This window comes from Onychostoma macrolepis, chromosome 11, assembly GCF_012432095.1.
Source record: "Onychostoma macrolepis isolate SWU-2019 chromosome 11, ASM1243209v1, whole genome shotgun sequence".
NCBI lineage: Eukaryota > Metazoa > Chordata > Actinopteri > Cypriniformes > Cyprinidae > Onychostoma > Onychostoma macrolepis.
The window spans coordinates 4,211,085-4,227,388 of NC_081165.1; the positions used below are offsets into that span (position 1 = coordinate 4,211,085).

Sequence of the window (16,304 nt, forward strand, 5' to 3'; positions counted from 1 at the left end):
TACAACCATCTGTCTTGTTTTCTCTGCATAATAACAAGGGATAGAATATATCATGAAATACAAATCGCACACTTCATCTTTGCTGTTGTAAACATTTTCTATTATTGAGCTTATGTTATTATTTTGCTTTTAACTAACTGAAGTGACCTAAAGCTGGGAGCCTGAAGGAAGTAATGAGACACCATTCAAGATTCAACCTTGACTGGTCAGGCCAGAAGCCTTGGATTAAACAGTCAAGACTGTCGACTCAAAGGCTAGAAAAAGATGGAAAAAAAGATAAAATCTTAATATTCCCACCACACAGCATGTTACATGATAGCACAAATTCATTTTCACTTGCAGAACTATTCTCAAATGAGGGCACACAAATTACACTCAATAAGATCATTTGTTATTTTTACAATTTGCATGTATAACAAATAAACATTTAAAAAAAGATTAGAATGATGTACAGTATTCTGCTGTGCACACCACTACATCCATCGTTTCTGTCCAATGGGAGCTCCTGAAGCAGGACTGCTCATTGGTTGCTGCAGCACATAGGGAGTGGTCAGGAAGAGAGAGGAGAACAGGGAATCTCATGAGTCCAGAGAGGAGGAGGAGGAGGAGGAGGAGGAGGAGGAGGAGAAGGAGAAGGAGAAGGAGAAGGAGAAGGAGGAGGAGGAGAAGGAGAAGGAGAAGGAGGAGGAAGAGGAGGAGGAGGAATGCTCAGCCTTGCGTGTGTGAATGTTTTCTGGATGAAGGTAGAGAGGATGAAGGAGAAGCTCTGAGCTCAGTTGCTGTAGATCTGTCCTTCGGGAGGCTGCGGCAGCTTCATGTTCTCTTTGCACATCATGAGTCGTCGCAGCTCCTGCAGGACCACACGGATGCTGTACGAATTCTGCCACTTGGCCAGTGAGGATACAGCTCGCATGTCAACCTGAGTCAACCACAGACAGGAAGACAACGCATTAAACAGTGCAATAATAATAATAATAAAGCCAGAGATTTGGTTTATTTTTGAGGTTTTCTAAAAAGTCCTTTAGAATTGACCTATACGTGTTCAATTTGAGAATAAAAATAAAAAATTGGTACACAGCAAAGCTGGAAAACACTCATAGTTAAAGGTTATATACATTCACAGCATAACAGCAGTAAATTATAATCAATTGATTAGAATTCCTTTTTGATTACTTGATTTAAAATCAAACCATTAATACTGAATCCAGAACATATAAATGGAAAACATGGAATTTTAGGGGGAAAATTAGAATGATTTCATAAGGCCTTCTAGAAGTGACATCTCTGTGCTAGAAACAAGTCTCTCACATTAGTAATAAGAAGTACAGTAAGCAAAAGTTAATAGTAGGTGTCCTCTATAGTTGCTGCAGTGACATGCGATCAGATGTTTCACATCCCCCAAGCAGCAACCTCCCGCTCCCTCTCTTGAAACCAACACGGAAGTGACTAAAACTGCAATTCATCGACTGGCCGCTGGAGGCTGGCTCCAAAAGGGATTCAGTCCCATAGACCTCCCATGTTAAAATGCCCAACTTCACAGCAGAAAAAAACATGTTTACAGCCTGGTACAAAACATGATTTTAGTCTATATAGATGAATTGCCCTTCATGACAACTGTGAGTGGGGTGATTTTTGTTATATCTCATCCGTTTAAATTATATCAAGCCTTAAAGTTCTGCATAATTAAGGGCGCGGCCACTTGAGTGACAGGTGGATTGCCGCTGCTGTCACCACTGTCGAGCTTGGGGACACTACATCCATTTTTTTTTTTACAGTCTATGTTCACATCATATCTATGGACCACAACGCCACAAAACCAGTCATAAGGGTCAATATTTAGAAATTAAGATTTATACATCATGTGAAAGTTGAATAAGCAAGCTTTCCATTGATGTATGGACAATATTTGGCCGAGATGCGACTATTTGAAAATCTGGAATCTGATTGGGCAAAAAAAAAAAAAAAGAAAAATCGCCTTTAAAGTTGTCCAAATTAAGTCATTAGCATTGCATTTTACTAATCAAAAATTAATTAAATTTTGTTTACGGTTTCTGGTTCACTTGCAAAAAGGGCAGTGTGAAAGAGAACCGCACCAAAAAATAAAAAATAAAAAAATAAAATTCAACCCTGTATTTGGTCCAGACCAAAGCAAGTGAACTAGCGGACTTTCCTGGTGTGACTACACCCTAAAAACTATCACATGTTATTTCACATTTCAGGGCTGCGTTTCCCAGGAGTACTGTAAGCTGACTGCAGAGCTTTAGCTCAAACCTTAATCAAACACACTTGCCAGTAATTAAGACCTTGATCAGATTGGTTAGTGGAGTTTGATTAGGGTTGGAGCTAACCAGTGGCCCTCCAGACCAGAGTTGAACTGCCTGGGCCAGAGGTCTGCATTCCTGCAGGATACACAGGATCAGACGCAGCTAAATGTGGCTCCAGACAAGTTTTAATTGCTGAATGCGGGTGGGACGATTTCCACAGGAAGAGGTTAGATATTCTCAATGTATGTAACGGCACAGGGAAAACACTCTCCTTTTGCCTGTTGTCTCAAATGCAACAAGATGAGATCAGAAGACTTGTGTGAAAAAATGGCATCAGAGTGAGACGTGAACGGGAAGAATGACACTCACACTTAGCAGGAACGCGTTTGAAAACTTATATTGTACTTGTGTAAATGTGTTGTGTATATTTGAATTACTGCAGTATGAAATGTAATCTGAAACAAGTACAATGTTAAAATGTAATTTGATAAAAGATTGGTCCCTGCAAAATAACCTTTATCTGGTCTACTGCATTCCGAGTTGAGTGGAGTAATTGGCGGTATATTCTTCCAACTCAACAGGAAAATTAAACTGGCACGACATTTTATAAAGTTTCTCTGGCATTACTTAGTCGTGAAACAAATCTCACAAGAAAAACAAAATTTTTGTGAACATTTCAGGCAGGTTCAGTTCATTAGCAATTCAGAATTCCTTCCATCAGAGTGCAGACAATATGGTAAATTCTGAAGGTCCTAATGAGACATAAAATGCATATGATAAAAGAAGCAGATGAAGACGAACTTGAATATTCAGTACTCAGTTGAACTTACCACACCATTTGAGTTATGCACTCCATTCAAGTTGATCTTTGTCACAAAACGAACAAAAGGAGGCGTTTCTGGATATCTTGGTCCACATTCTACTCTTAGGCTGTACATCCTGTTCTCATAGATGGTCTTCATGAAAAAAACAACAACAAAACATTATAAAGTACAATTCTAAAACAATACCACAACTGACCTGTTGAAAACAAGAATGATAACCATAAAGATATACAACAACAACAACTATAACAGCATCCGCACCAACACATGATATTGTTCTGTTGCTGCAGTTTTGTCACTTGACGCTTTACGCGCTTCTTTAAAGCAGAATGGATTGACCGTCAATGTTTTTATTGTACATCAGCTGGGAAAAAATCTTTCTGATAGGGATTCCAACAATATTGGACTCTGCTATTCTTTTAGAATAAATGTTGAACAATGTAGATGCCAGGTTTGGCCCTGTAATATTCACAGCTCATAATAACAACTGTTAAACATATTATGCCCCGATTAGTCTACATGAATATACAGCTGCCAAGGAATTTGAAACCCCTTCAGATTAAGTGCATTAATTCCACCAGAATTATAATGACCCTCAAATAAAAACATGTTCTAGAGTGATTCATGAACACTAGAAGGACAAACATATTTGGGCTTTAATGGGCGGTTCAAATGTAGATTTCTACACAATTCCTCAAAGAACTCGAGCTTTTTCTTCAATTGACAAGTGCTGCATGCTACTTCTCTGCTGATGCATCGTAAGGAATTTAATGATTCCAGTCCCATAACGATTCTATGAACAATTTATATTATTAGTTAAATGAAACAAAAAAAGTTCTCTATGTAGACCACATCCCATCCACACTCTCCAAAAATAGTTAATTGCAGTAACTGTAATTATACAGTTTATTAAAGTAATAAACTACAGGGCGAGAACAAATACTCTCCGATTATGTAATCCTTATGAAAGGTGCATTTCTCTCACGTCACTGTACTGCGGAGACTAACTTCATCTTTGCAGTGGACACTGACTCAGAAACCACTAGTTTATTAATAAATAATTTAAATGTCTCCTTGCTATTTTTCCCCAACAACTCATTACGCTTGCTGGTGCTTTGTGGCAAGCTTTGTGTGCGCGCTTGAGTGTGGAACAGGCTCACAATGAGTAAAACCTCATTATGGTTTAGTTGCCTACCCCCCAATAAATATTTAATGAATTAAATTAACATAAACATGTGGTTAGTCGACTACCACAGTAGAGAACAGTAGAGAAGTATTTTTGCTTTGCTGTAAAAGTACTTTTCAAGTGTCGGTATTATTTATGAAATGTAGTGCAGTAAAAAGTACAACATGTTTTGGAATGTAGAGAAGTAAAAGTTTTCCAAAGAAAAACACTTGAGTAAAGTAAAAATACTTCACTACTGTTCACCTTTGGTCGGGGGCAGCCCTAATACATACCATCTACTTTAATATAATATAATAATAGGCCTGGACGATATGGCCAAAATTGATATAACGATATATTTCTTAAATTTGGTCGAAACGATATATCGATTCCGATATCGACATGAACACGATTAAAAAAAAGCCTCATAAAAACTGCCAAGAATGCCCACAACAGATGTCTGTACCTACAAAATTATAAAAAATGAATTTGCCAAGTCTATGAACTCCTCCTATAAAACTATATAATATTTTAGGGGGGTTTTGGGGAACAGCACAAATAAATTAATGTTCACCTTTTATTTGTATTTAGCCTTCATACAAACAAGAAATGTGAAATCACTGTCAAATAAACATCTCAGACTCACCTTATTAATATTATTATCTTTAACGTCAAACTATAGGCTAACATACACTACCAGTCAAAGGTTTTTGAACAGTAAGATTATAGTTTTTTAAAGAATTCTCTTCTGCTCACCAAGTCTGCATTTATTTGATCAAAAATACAGCAAAAAAAAAAAAAATAACTGTTTTCTATTTGAAAATATTTTAAAATGCAAGTTATTCCTGTGATTTCAAAGCTGAATTTTTAGCATCTTTACTCCAGTCACATGATCCTTCAGAAATCATTCTAATATTCTGATTTGCTGCTCAAAAAAACATTATGTTGAAAACAGCGGAGTAGAATCTGATTCTCTGCCAGTAGGAGGCGCTTTGAGGGGCAGAACTAGCGGTTTCCCTATTTCAGTTTTTCTTTTTTAATAAATCTGCAAAAATGTCAACAATTCTGTGTTTTTCTGTCAATATGGGGTGCAAGTGTGTACATTAATGAGGAAAAAAAATTAAGTTAAATGATTTTAGCAAATGGCTGCAATATAACAAAGTGTGAAAAATTTAAGGGGGTCTGAATACTTTCCGTACCCACTGTAAATATGATTAAATAGGCAAAGATGCTTGCTTGTTTGTTTATAGTTTAATGCCATGTCAGCTACCATGGCTATATTCATGGAAATAAAAAATAATATAGATACAGGCTTTAAAAGAGGTTTTTAAAATATGTCTGTGATCATTCTAAAACCTTTACTTCATTAAAAATTTAGAAAAAAAAAAAAATCACTTCATTAAAAACCTTTTTCACAAGAGTCTTTTCCTTGCTGAAAAGGAAAGAAAGATCAAGACATCAGTCAGAATATGGAGTCACACTTTATTTTAAGGTCCAATTCTCGCCATTAACTATGACTTTTGCCTCAATCTTGTAATTCGCTGCTTATAGTTAGTTAGTGCGGTAGTTGTTAAGTTTAGGTATTGGGTAGGATTAGGGATGTAGAATATGGTCATTCAGAATGTGCGCTTTATACTCATTATTAATAAGCCAATGTTAATAACAGGCAAGCTAATAAGCAACTGGTTAATAGTGAAAATAGTTAATGGTCCCTATCCTAAAGTGTTACCAAATATGGTTCACTGATAAATATGCGAAGATGTGTCCGAATCACAGGAGTAAGGATATATATTAAAGTCTTAAAGGAGAAGCACACACACTTTTAAACAGAGTGTTCAAACAGTGAAATGGCAAATTATTTCTAAATGACGACTTCGTATGATGTAAATGTTTGTGTGTTTTTGACCTACACTGTACAAGACGTGAGAACAGTCCGCTATTTAGGTTTGTACTTTAGCAAGGACGCACTTTAATGTTAGTTTTAGCCAGAGATTCCTTGCTGCATCACAAGATAACATTAACGTTCTGCTTGAACAGATGAAAATTGTAACTTAATGAGAGGATGACAACAAGAAAATGAACATTTTTGTCTTCATTGGGATTGGGGTTGAATGCTTAGGGACATTTTGCTCTGTTTTGTTTGGGTTTAGGAAATGTAATAAAATTAATTCTATTGCCTATCCTCTCAGGATACCTGGAATCAGTGTTTCAAGTACCCCAGGCACATCGTTTTTCCATTTTTGTAGCAATAACACCATCAAACCCATGAGAGCTTCAGGATCTTCCAATGTTTCTCTATGGTGCTGAAACCTTAAGATGTCAGAGTTCCGCTCCCCATGCACCTAATACTCGACAGCCATTGGCTCATCTGCGTTTGAGGGGAGGGGCTTAGGTCAATTCTCCTGTGTTTATTCCTTGCGGATTTATAATTAAAAGGCTATTCTAGATTATACTCCTTCATTGTGATCTTAATGTAGCACTAGGTTCTTTTCAGAAACATGTAGAGTGTCTCTAACAGAATAAACACAGACTTTCTGAGTAGGAACATGTGAAAAAAAAAAAAGATAGTTTTACTCATGCACAAGAAGATGTATCTTAACATTAATTAGGGATGCACGATATTGGATTTTTGCCGATGTTTTTTTCAAACTTTTTTTGGCCGATAGCCGGTGCCAATATATTTCCTTTTGTTTGGAAACAACACCTAGTCTCTCCTGCGAGTAAATTAGTTTTAATTTTGGTTAGTTTTTAACAAGAACTTACACACGTGGTCAGAATTCTTGTACCCTTGGTAATTATGATCAAAGAAGGCTGTGAAAATAAATGCGCATTGTTAATCCTTTTGATCTTTCATTAAAAAAACAACAACAAAAACAAACAAACAAACAAACTCTAAGCTTTAATTAATTGGAGAATAATAATTTTAAATGGGGGGAAATATCATTATGAAATAAATGTTTTTTCTCAAATACATGTTGGACAATTACTGGTACCCCTGGAAATTCTTATGAGTAAAATATAACTGAAATATATCCCCATTCATATTCACAATTTTGAGCACATCAGCATGATTATGAACATGAAATTATCCAGCCATGGCTTCCCGTTTCACAGAAATATAAATAGGAGGGAAAACAATGCCCAAATTCCCTTAATCATCCATCACAATGAGAAAAACCAAAGAATATATTTCTGATGTACAGCAAAAGATAATTGAGCTTCACAAATTAGAAAGTGGCTTTAAGAAAAGAGGCAGAGCAGTGAAAATTCCCATTTCCACCATCAGGGCAATAATTAAGAATTTCCAATCAACAGAAAATCTTACGAAACTGCCTGGAAGAGGACGTGTGTCTATATCGTCCTAATGCACGGTGAGAAGGAGAGTTTGAGTGGCTAAAGACTCTCCAAGGACCTCAGCTGGAGAATTGCAGAGAAAGGTGGAGTTTCGGGGTCAGAAAACCTTAAAAAAAATATCTCAAACAGCACCTACATCACCACATGTTGTTCGGGAGGGCTTCAAGAAAAATTCTCCTCGCTCATCCAAAAACAAACTCCAGCATATTCAGTTATCAGACACGACTGGAACTTCAAATGGGACTGGCTTCTATGGTCAGATGCAACAAAACAATTTGGCTATTTAGCCGCAAACACTCAAGATGGGTTTGGTGAACACAGGGATAAAAAGTACCCCATGTGTACAATGAAATATACTGCTGTATTCTTGATGTTGTGGGCCTATATTTCTGCTGGAGGTCCTGGACATCTTGTTTAGAATCCATGATGCCATGTGTCTATCAAATACCAACAGATAATAAAAATCAAAGTGACTGACTCTGTTAGAAATCTTATAATGGGCCATGTTTGGATCTTCCAACTGTACAATAATCCAAACACAAACCTCAAAAACAACACAAAAATGGGTCGCTGAGCACAAAACCAAGCTTCTGCTGGCCATTCCAGTCCTCTGACCTGAACCCTGTAGAAAATGAGCGAACTGAAGAGAAGCACCACCAACATGGAGCTGTGAATCTAAAGTGTCTGGAGTGATTCTGGATGAAGGAATGGTCTCTGATCTCTTGTCAGGTGTTCTCTAACCTCATCAGGCATTATAGGAGAAAACTCCTATACTATTTTGGCAAATAGAGGTTTCAAAAAGTATTGAATAAAAGGGTACCGTTAATTGTGTCCAACGTATATTAGAGAAAAACATTTCATAATGATATTTCCCCTCTTTTGAAATTCTCATTCTCCAATGAAAGGTTAAGTTTTGTGAATTTTAAACAGATCAAAAGGATTAACGATGCAGATTTATTTCCACAGCCTTTTTTGATCATATTTACCAAGGGTACCAACAATTCTGACCATGTGCGTATTTGTTAGAATTAAATAAACAATAATTAAGTTCTTTTATAATGACAGTACATTGAAGCTTTGAAAATAACTATAAATAAACTGTCAATCGCTGCATTTTTTGTCTCAGAAAGATGCAGTAGTAACTTTAACGTTTTATTTTAAGATTTAACATTTGTAGAAAAATTCTGAAAAAAATAAGCTCATAATTTGTTTAAAAAATATATAACATTACACAATGAATAAATCAGTATATATAAAATTATTTAATTTACAAGTGTCGTGTTTGTGATTTTTTGTTATTCATGTAAACTATAGCTTCTGACCTTTAAATCAAAACATACTCATTTTATGACATCAATTACTGCTTTATTTAACCAGAAACAGTCTAAATGTTATTTGTGTATTTTACTTTCATTTTATTAAAAGTAGGCCAACAGCGCCCCCTACGAAATTAAAACTGTTACCAAACAGGGCATTAGGACCCGGGGAGGCTGCCGCTGCACCTGCTATTACTGTTTAAACGCAGCGATCCAAAGCAGTGAATCTAATCACCATTCAGGCAAAACTTTGCTTCAAAAATGAGTCACACTGCTGACCTGATCTAATCACTAGCACACCCTGAGCACATGCGAGTTAACCTATTCCTCTTATCGGCAAGACATATCGGCATAATTTTTCATATCGGGCCGATGCCGATATGTACATTTAAAGCCATTATCGGCCGATTCCGATATCGGTCCGAAAATATCGTGCATCCCTAATATTAATTCAATAGAGCCAAGTAGGCCAGTAGAACTGACCCTAGGGGGTCCGATGATCATTCCTCTCCAGCGTGTGAGGGTCATGTCCTCATCATCCTCCAAACCCCAGCTCACTGTCCCATCTCCAACACCCTTCTGACCCTCCTCAAGCTCCTCCAGCAGCCGGAAGTTACGGGGGACTTTCACGCCTGAGAAAACAAACGCAGTTCAAAGAGGGGAAAACAGTTCTCTAGCAGGAGAAAAGGAGAGAATGACAACTGCGAAAAATGCTTGATCATTTGTATTTGACATCTGGCTAGAAATGTCATTTTGAATCTTTATAAGTTTTGTATCAAATATCTTTCCAAGTCAATGCAAAAGAAAAAAAACAAAAAACAACAAATTCACAATTCTTCTGTCTATTCTATCAATTGTTTCGGGGAGCCAAAAATATTTAACACACGACAAAAAGGTAAATTGTTAGACTAATCTATTTACCCTTAAACCAAAGATTCCCAAATTTTTAAACAACATAGTGCTAAAACTTTAAATTGACAATGTTAATTATATCAAAGTATAATATTAATATGTACACTGTCGCTCAAATGTTTGGGATCAGTACGATTTTTTATGTTTTTTTAAAGAAGTTTCTTCTGCTCATCAAGGCTGTATCTATTTGATCAAAAATACAGAAAAAAACCCCCAACTTATTTTGTGAAATATTATTTCAATTTAAAATAACAGTTTTCTATTTTAATATACTTTAAAATATTTATTTCTGTGATCAAAGCTGAATTTTCAGCATCATTACTCCAGTCTTCAGTGTCACATGATCGTAGTGCTGGGCGATAAATCGATTTTATCGATGAACTTGAATGTGTAGTTTACGTCGATATGTTTGAATGAAAATCGTTTTTCTCTTTAACATCCGCCGACGCTCCCCTCTGGGATCCCATAGTCCCGAATGGACTCAGCCCTCCCCCCGCGCGTTTGCCATATAGGGTTGGGCCGATAGACGATGCCATCGCCCATCGGCAATGGCTTATAGACATCACGATGTTAAGCCGGCATCGTGATACCCCCCACAATCCGCCGCATCCCAATACCATGTACGGAAAGAAAATGACGTGTACTACGGAACTCCTTAAAGGGAAAAAATACAAGATGGGAAGAAAATATATATTTCAATACTTTCTCTCGCAGTTATATCATTGGGTAATTATACTGTATATAAAATTGCGGGCATCAGGGAGCCGCTATTATACCTGACATTGAAACTGCTTTTGAATGCACGATCGCTTTTAAGTTTCACTTTCGAGATTCACAATTGCACGTACTCTGTTTATACTACGAAGCGGTAGTACTTACCACACATTTTACAAGATCAGATGTTTGTCAGTGGTGCTCAGGGTCTGCAAATCATTTGTCATCGTCCCGCCAAAAAACAACCTACAGTCACTGATATTTAATGCTGTTGAATGTTTTGTTTGCACTTTATCAGAACTACCTCCTATCTACTGAATAGCAAGATGTTAAACTTGTATTTAAAGAAAACTTATCAAAAAGGGTCACAATTTTATGTTATATTTTCACTGTTTACAATGGAAGGGCCTGCCATCTTGTCTTTTTGGCTTGTTGTTTCTGATTGCACTTTAACTCCAAGGGGGAAATCCAGATCAAATCCCAGAAGTGGAAATCAAAACAACAAGTTAAACTTCTTTTGAATTTTTTTTTTTTTTTTTGGTCATCTGCAGATTGATTTTAGGGGGAAAAAAATCTATTTAAATCGTAAATCGGATTTTTTTGTTTAAAAATAAATAAATAAAATAATAATAGGGGATTTTTTTCTTAGGCCATATCACCCAGCCCTACATGATCCTTCAGAAATCATTCTAATATGCTGATTTATAATCAATGTTGGAAACCGTCGTGCTGCTTCATATTTTTTTGGGGACCTGTGATATTTTTTTTTTTTTAGGATTCTTTGATTAATAAAAAGTTAAAAAGAACAGCATTTATTTAAAAATGAAATTTTGTGTTATATAATATACAATGCTATTCAAAAGTTTAGGGTCAGTAATTATTTTCTCTCTCCCTTTTTTTTTGTTTTTTAAAGAAATTAATACTTTTATTCAGGAGGGATGTGTTGAATGAATAAAAGTCATAGTAAAGACTTATATTGTTAGAAAATATTTATATTTTGAACAAATGCTGCTCTTTTTAACTTTGTATTCAAATAAAAAAGTATCACAGGTTCCAAAAAACAATATTAAGCAGCACAGCAGTTTCAACACTCATAATAAATCAGTATATTAGAATGATTTCTGAAGGATCATGTGACAATGAAGACTGGAGTAATGATGCACTGTGTCACAGAAATAAATTCTATTTTAAACTAGGGCTGCACGATATATTGCATGCACATCTCGTCAGTAAAGCCGGTTCCGTGATTAGCTCTAAATCTCCATCACCTGTTTTCAAATGGAGGTGCATTTAATACACAGAGCCGTAGTTCGCTGACAAGCTACGCAATATCACATTCAACATCGCAGGCGATTCATCTGCAATTCTGAGCGCGAATTGCGTAGCTTGTCAGTGAACTACGGCTCTGTGTATTAAATGGCGCTCCATTTGAAAACAGGTGATGGAGATTTAGAGCTAATCACGGAACCGGCTTTACTGACGAGATGCGCATGACAATCGCATGCAATATATCGTGCAGCCCTAAATTATTAACATAGGAAACCAATATTACAAATTGCAATAAGATTTCACAATATTACTGTTTTTTTTTCTGTATTTTTGATTGAATAAATACAGCCTTGATGAGCAGAAGAAACTTCTTTAAAAAACATTTACAAAAAAAAAAAAAAAAATTCAATCATGAATCATAATCTCTACATTTTAATGCAAAAAATGCAGAACAATAAATTCAATTATGTGTGTGTGTGTATACATATATATATATATATATAAAATCAGAACAATATCATGTGTTGAATGCTGATACAGTTATCATTTGTAGTGCAAATGGGTATTTGTTTAAAATGGATTGCAAACTACTAAATGTTACTACTGTGGTGTATGTGTTTGATGCTCAATGAATTTCTCAAATGAATTTCTATGCTGAAAAATATTCATAGTGAACTATGGGAAATAGTGGCGACGAGGCGGTACTTGAATGCTCAGATTTGATCAGCAGTGCTTGACCTGAAATATTTTACAACCTCAGTCAATCACAATACTCAATCAGTGACTTCTTCAGCAGCAAAATATGAGCCCCAAAGGAGTGAAACAACGCCTGCACACTTTTTCAGTGGCCTAGATTCTGGAAGAATTTTTTACCCATTCATTTTTCCCATAGGGACTTCAAAAAGATCTTTAAGAGTTATAAGCCATTAGCCAAGCAAATCAGCTACTTCACAAACTTTAATTTCAAGCAATAGGCCTAAATATTTAAAAACTGGACAAAAAGACAAAAGGTACAAGAATTGCAAATGACAATCAAATTAAAAACAATGCATATTTATAAAACTATTGATTTAAAGATGTTGACTGCATACAAACAATGTGTTACATTTATTGCAAAATATGCACACACAAATATTTAAAAAGTGTGTCAGCATGAGGAAACTGAATCTATCATGTCATTAGCTTCATATAAATTTCGGTGCAATTTAGGTGTATCGATTAAAAGACTGGATCAATAAGAGATTGGTGGAGATTTCTTTGCAGAATCAGTTTTTCACAGGAAATTCCACTGTTAAACAGTTATTTAAAAATGCAGACTAATGGCTTCAACATAAACCTATAACATCAATTAATAACCTTGTAGCTCACAGTTGGTGTTTTAAAGGTTTATAAATGATCATTGAAGATCACATCCACTATGAAGAAAATTAAGGGCATTTTTACTACCTAAAGCCTACTGCTGCACTCTATAACACAAAAGAAAATGATCAGCTCCCAAAAAGTAAAAAATAAAAATTATATATACACACACACACACACATATACATATATATATACACACATATACAAATACAACGGAAGTGGGCTTTAGCGTATTTTTTCACGGTGTATATTATGTGCTATAAACCACCGAGTTGAATGGAAAGGAATAAATGATAAAAAAAAGTAAGACTTAATACACTTTACATTTTCAACAAGAGGTCCGCAAAGGAACTGAGATTATTAATGTTAGTTATGGTGTTTAAATGGAAGACATTATGAAATGTTAGGGTTTTTAATATCACTAAAGTCAATGGTCGTGTCTTAAATTAGCGAGCTGCCTACCTCTACGGTATTTTGTCAAACATGTTCTTAAACCTAACGATCTACCAACAAAGAAAGCATGTTTAAAACACTAACAAAGTTCAGCTGACACGGAACGCGCCTGTAGTCCACAAAACTACAGTCTAGGTAGGCAGCCACTAGGTTTTGAGACACAGCCAGTGTATTGTGTTGTTTCTCTATCATGACGCTGCAGTTGAATAAGCTACATGGCTAACCAACTGAATAGTCAGATTATATTAAAACCCCCGTTGTACTTTAATCCATACATATTAGGAGCGATGTATATGGATCTTAAACTATTTAAGACAGACTCAAACATAAGCACCATCGACATTAAACGCGGTAAATGTCACTGATTTGACAGGCTAATGCTGTGCAAACACACCCACATGAATACTGAGAGCCTAAACACAGCAACACGAGTGAATACTTCAATGAAAGTATATTTCTTCCGCGTTTTAACATTTCATAACACTCGTTTTGGATACGAAAGAAAGAAACGATCTAATCCAAAGGCAGTTTTTCATAAATTTACCTGATCCGGCGGCGGCCGCCATCTTGTTGCTCAGCAGCGGGGACGCGCCAACTGTGAACAATCGCCTCATGAATTATGCATGTAATAAATAATCAGTGAACCTGGATACTGAAGTTCACTCCAGTGCGTTTATTACTCATTATATACTCCTGATCCTGTAGTAAAGTTAGTAAATTTTCTTCAGTAAATGTAGTAAATGTCATCATAAATGAATTGCTGATGTGTGTGTACTTTTGTTTTTCATGTCCATATTATTTTTATTTTATTTAGGCTATTTATTATTTGGTAAAGTGTTTGAAAGTCAAGATTAAAAAAAAAAAAAATTAAAAAAATTAAAGCGAGTAAGAGAAGAGGTTGGTATCAAAATAATTAATTCATTTTAATAAAGATATAAGTAGCATAAATAAATAAATAGAACAATGCAAAGTCATAAGAAAGAAAATCGAAAAAGAAAAATAATAGACAAAGAATAGGGAACACTGTTTTAGAGGGTATTTTTTTTAATAAAGAAAAAAGGAGATAGAATCGAGATAGAATCGAGAGTAGGCCTATTAGTTTTAGACTGAGGGTCAAGTTTTTTTGTTTTTTTTTAAATAAATAAAAAGAAAACAAGTAGATCTAATAGAAATAGAATAGAGAGTGCTAGTGATAGAGTGTCAAGATGGAAGAGATGTGTCTGTTTCTTGAAGATGGCTAAACACTCGGCTGCTCGGATCAGTTTGGGCAGGTCATAGACATTCCAGTCATTTTTTTTTTTTATTTTTTTATTTTAAAATCTGCATTACTGGTCTAAAATTGCTAAATTATTTTATCATTATTTTACCCTAAACTACTGTAGGCCTGGTCGTTTGTTTTGTTTGTTGTTAATGTATTCAGATATGTCAGCTTAGCAAAAGCACATTAAAAAAAGTGCAGTAAAAAGTAAATGGGTCAGTAACAAGGGTCAAAGTCCTGCGTTTAGCTCCAACTTGTGCCAACACATCTGCCTGAAAGTTTCTTGAAGACCTTGCTTAACTGGTTTAGGTGTGTTTAATTAGGGTTGGAGCTGACTGCAGGCTAGTGGCCCTCCCGAAGCAGGATTGAACATTCCTGTTTTTTTTGTTTGTTTTGGTTTTTTTGTGGGATGATTTGACAAATTTCTATCTTTATTTTTCCTTCTGAAGAGCCTCTGTGGCAGTTTTTTTTGAAAATCTGAAAAAATCAGCCAAGAATTAGTTGAAATGGGAAAACTTTAAATCAGCAAACTAAATTCACATGTTACAGCACCACCTGGTGTCAGCAAAATCTCTCTGCTCTTGCTAAATATCTGTAAGACATGAAAATGTTGATGTCTCGGTGCTTTTTGGTCAAGATTCTTTTAGGGAAGAAGAAGCGGAAGAAGAATAAAATCTGATCAAATAAAATGAAAGGAATTCTTTTAGATTATAAAGCACTTTTGAAGCTTTTTTTTTTTTGTGCTCCATGGGTCTTCTGCTCTTGCTCAAGATGATTGAGTTTCATGCTCAAACCATGGAGGGCATAATTAAGTGTATTCATTCAAATTCATTATTGAGTGTTTTCACTAATTTGCATATGAAATGCAAATTAATATCAGTAAAGCAGAGGTTAAGGAGTCAGTGGAGCACTTTATTCTGAGTTGTAGGATGCATGGGACAGAGAGAGAAATGCATGAACGAAAATTAAATGACACCCTCATTATTATAAAATATACTTCCCTGTTAATCATATTGTCAACAGCTTGGTATATTTCCTTATTGCTCTTGGTCTTTGTGGAGACCTGTTAAATGTTTTTCATTTTTTTTGAACAAATGAAAATAAACTCAACTATTTTCAGCAGTTCTCCAGCTGTGATCCTTGGAGAGTCTTCGGCCACTCAAACTCTCCTTCTCACCTTGCTTTAAGACAAAATAGACCCACATCCTCTTCCAGGTAGATTTGTAACATTTTCTGTTGATTGGAAATGTTTGCCCTGATGGTGGAAATGGGAATTTTTAATGCTTTAGCTCTTTTCTTACAGCCACTTTCTAATTTATGAAGTTGAATCATCTTTTGCTGCGCAACAGAAATACATTCTATGGTTTTACTCCTTGTGATCAATGATTAAGGGAATTTGGCCTTTGTGTTCCT

General features: G+C 35.5%; 1 protein-coding gene across 1 annotated transcript; it reads right to left on the reverse strand.

The window, feature by feature from the left end:
* Positions 1-271: 271 nt before the first annotated feature.
* Positions 272-14,282, reverse strand: ube2v1 (ubiquitin-conjugating enzyme E2 variant 1). The gene is made up of 4 exons (XM_058791308.1): positions 14,178-14,282; positions 9,407-9,555; positions 3,095-3,220; positions 272-919 (listed from the first exon to the last, which is right to left on the reverse strand). Exons 1-4 carry the CDS (start codon positions 14,245-14,247, stop codon positions 773-775), a joined length of 492 nt encoding a protein of 163 aa, XP_058647291.1. The 5' UTR covers positions 14,248-14,282; the 3' UTR covers positions 272-772.
* Between the last annotated feature and the right edge of the window lie 2,022 nt (positions 14,283-16,304).

Coding starts and splice junctions, on each gene's coding strand:
- ube2v1 (XM_058791308.1), bottom strand. CDS start 14,247: ATGAGGCGATTGTTCACAGTTGGCGCGTCCCCGCTGCTGAGCAACAAG. Junction 3,221..9,406: donor TGATCATCGGACCCCCTAGG/GTCAGTTCTACT, acceptor TTTTTCATGAAG/ACCATCTATGAGAACAGGAT. Junction 920..3,094: donor TGCATAACTCAAATGGTGTG/GTAAGTTCAACT, acceptor TGGTTGACTCAG/GTTGACATGCGAGCTGTATC.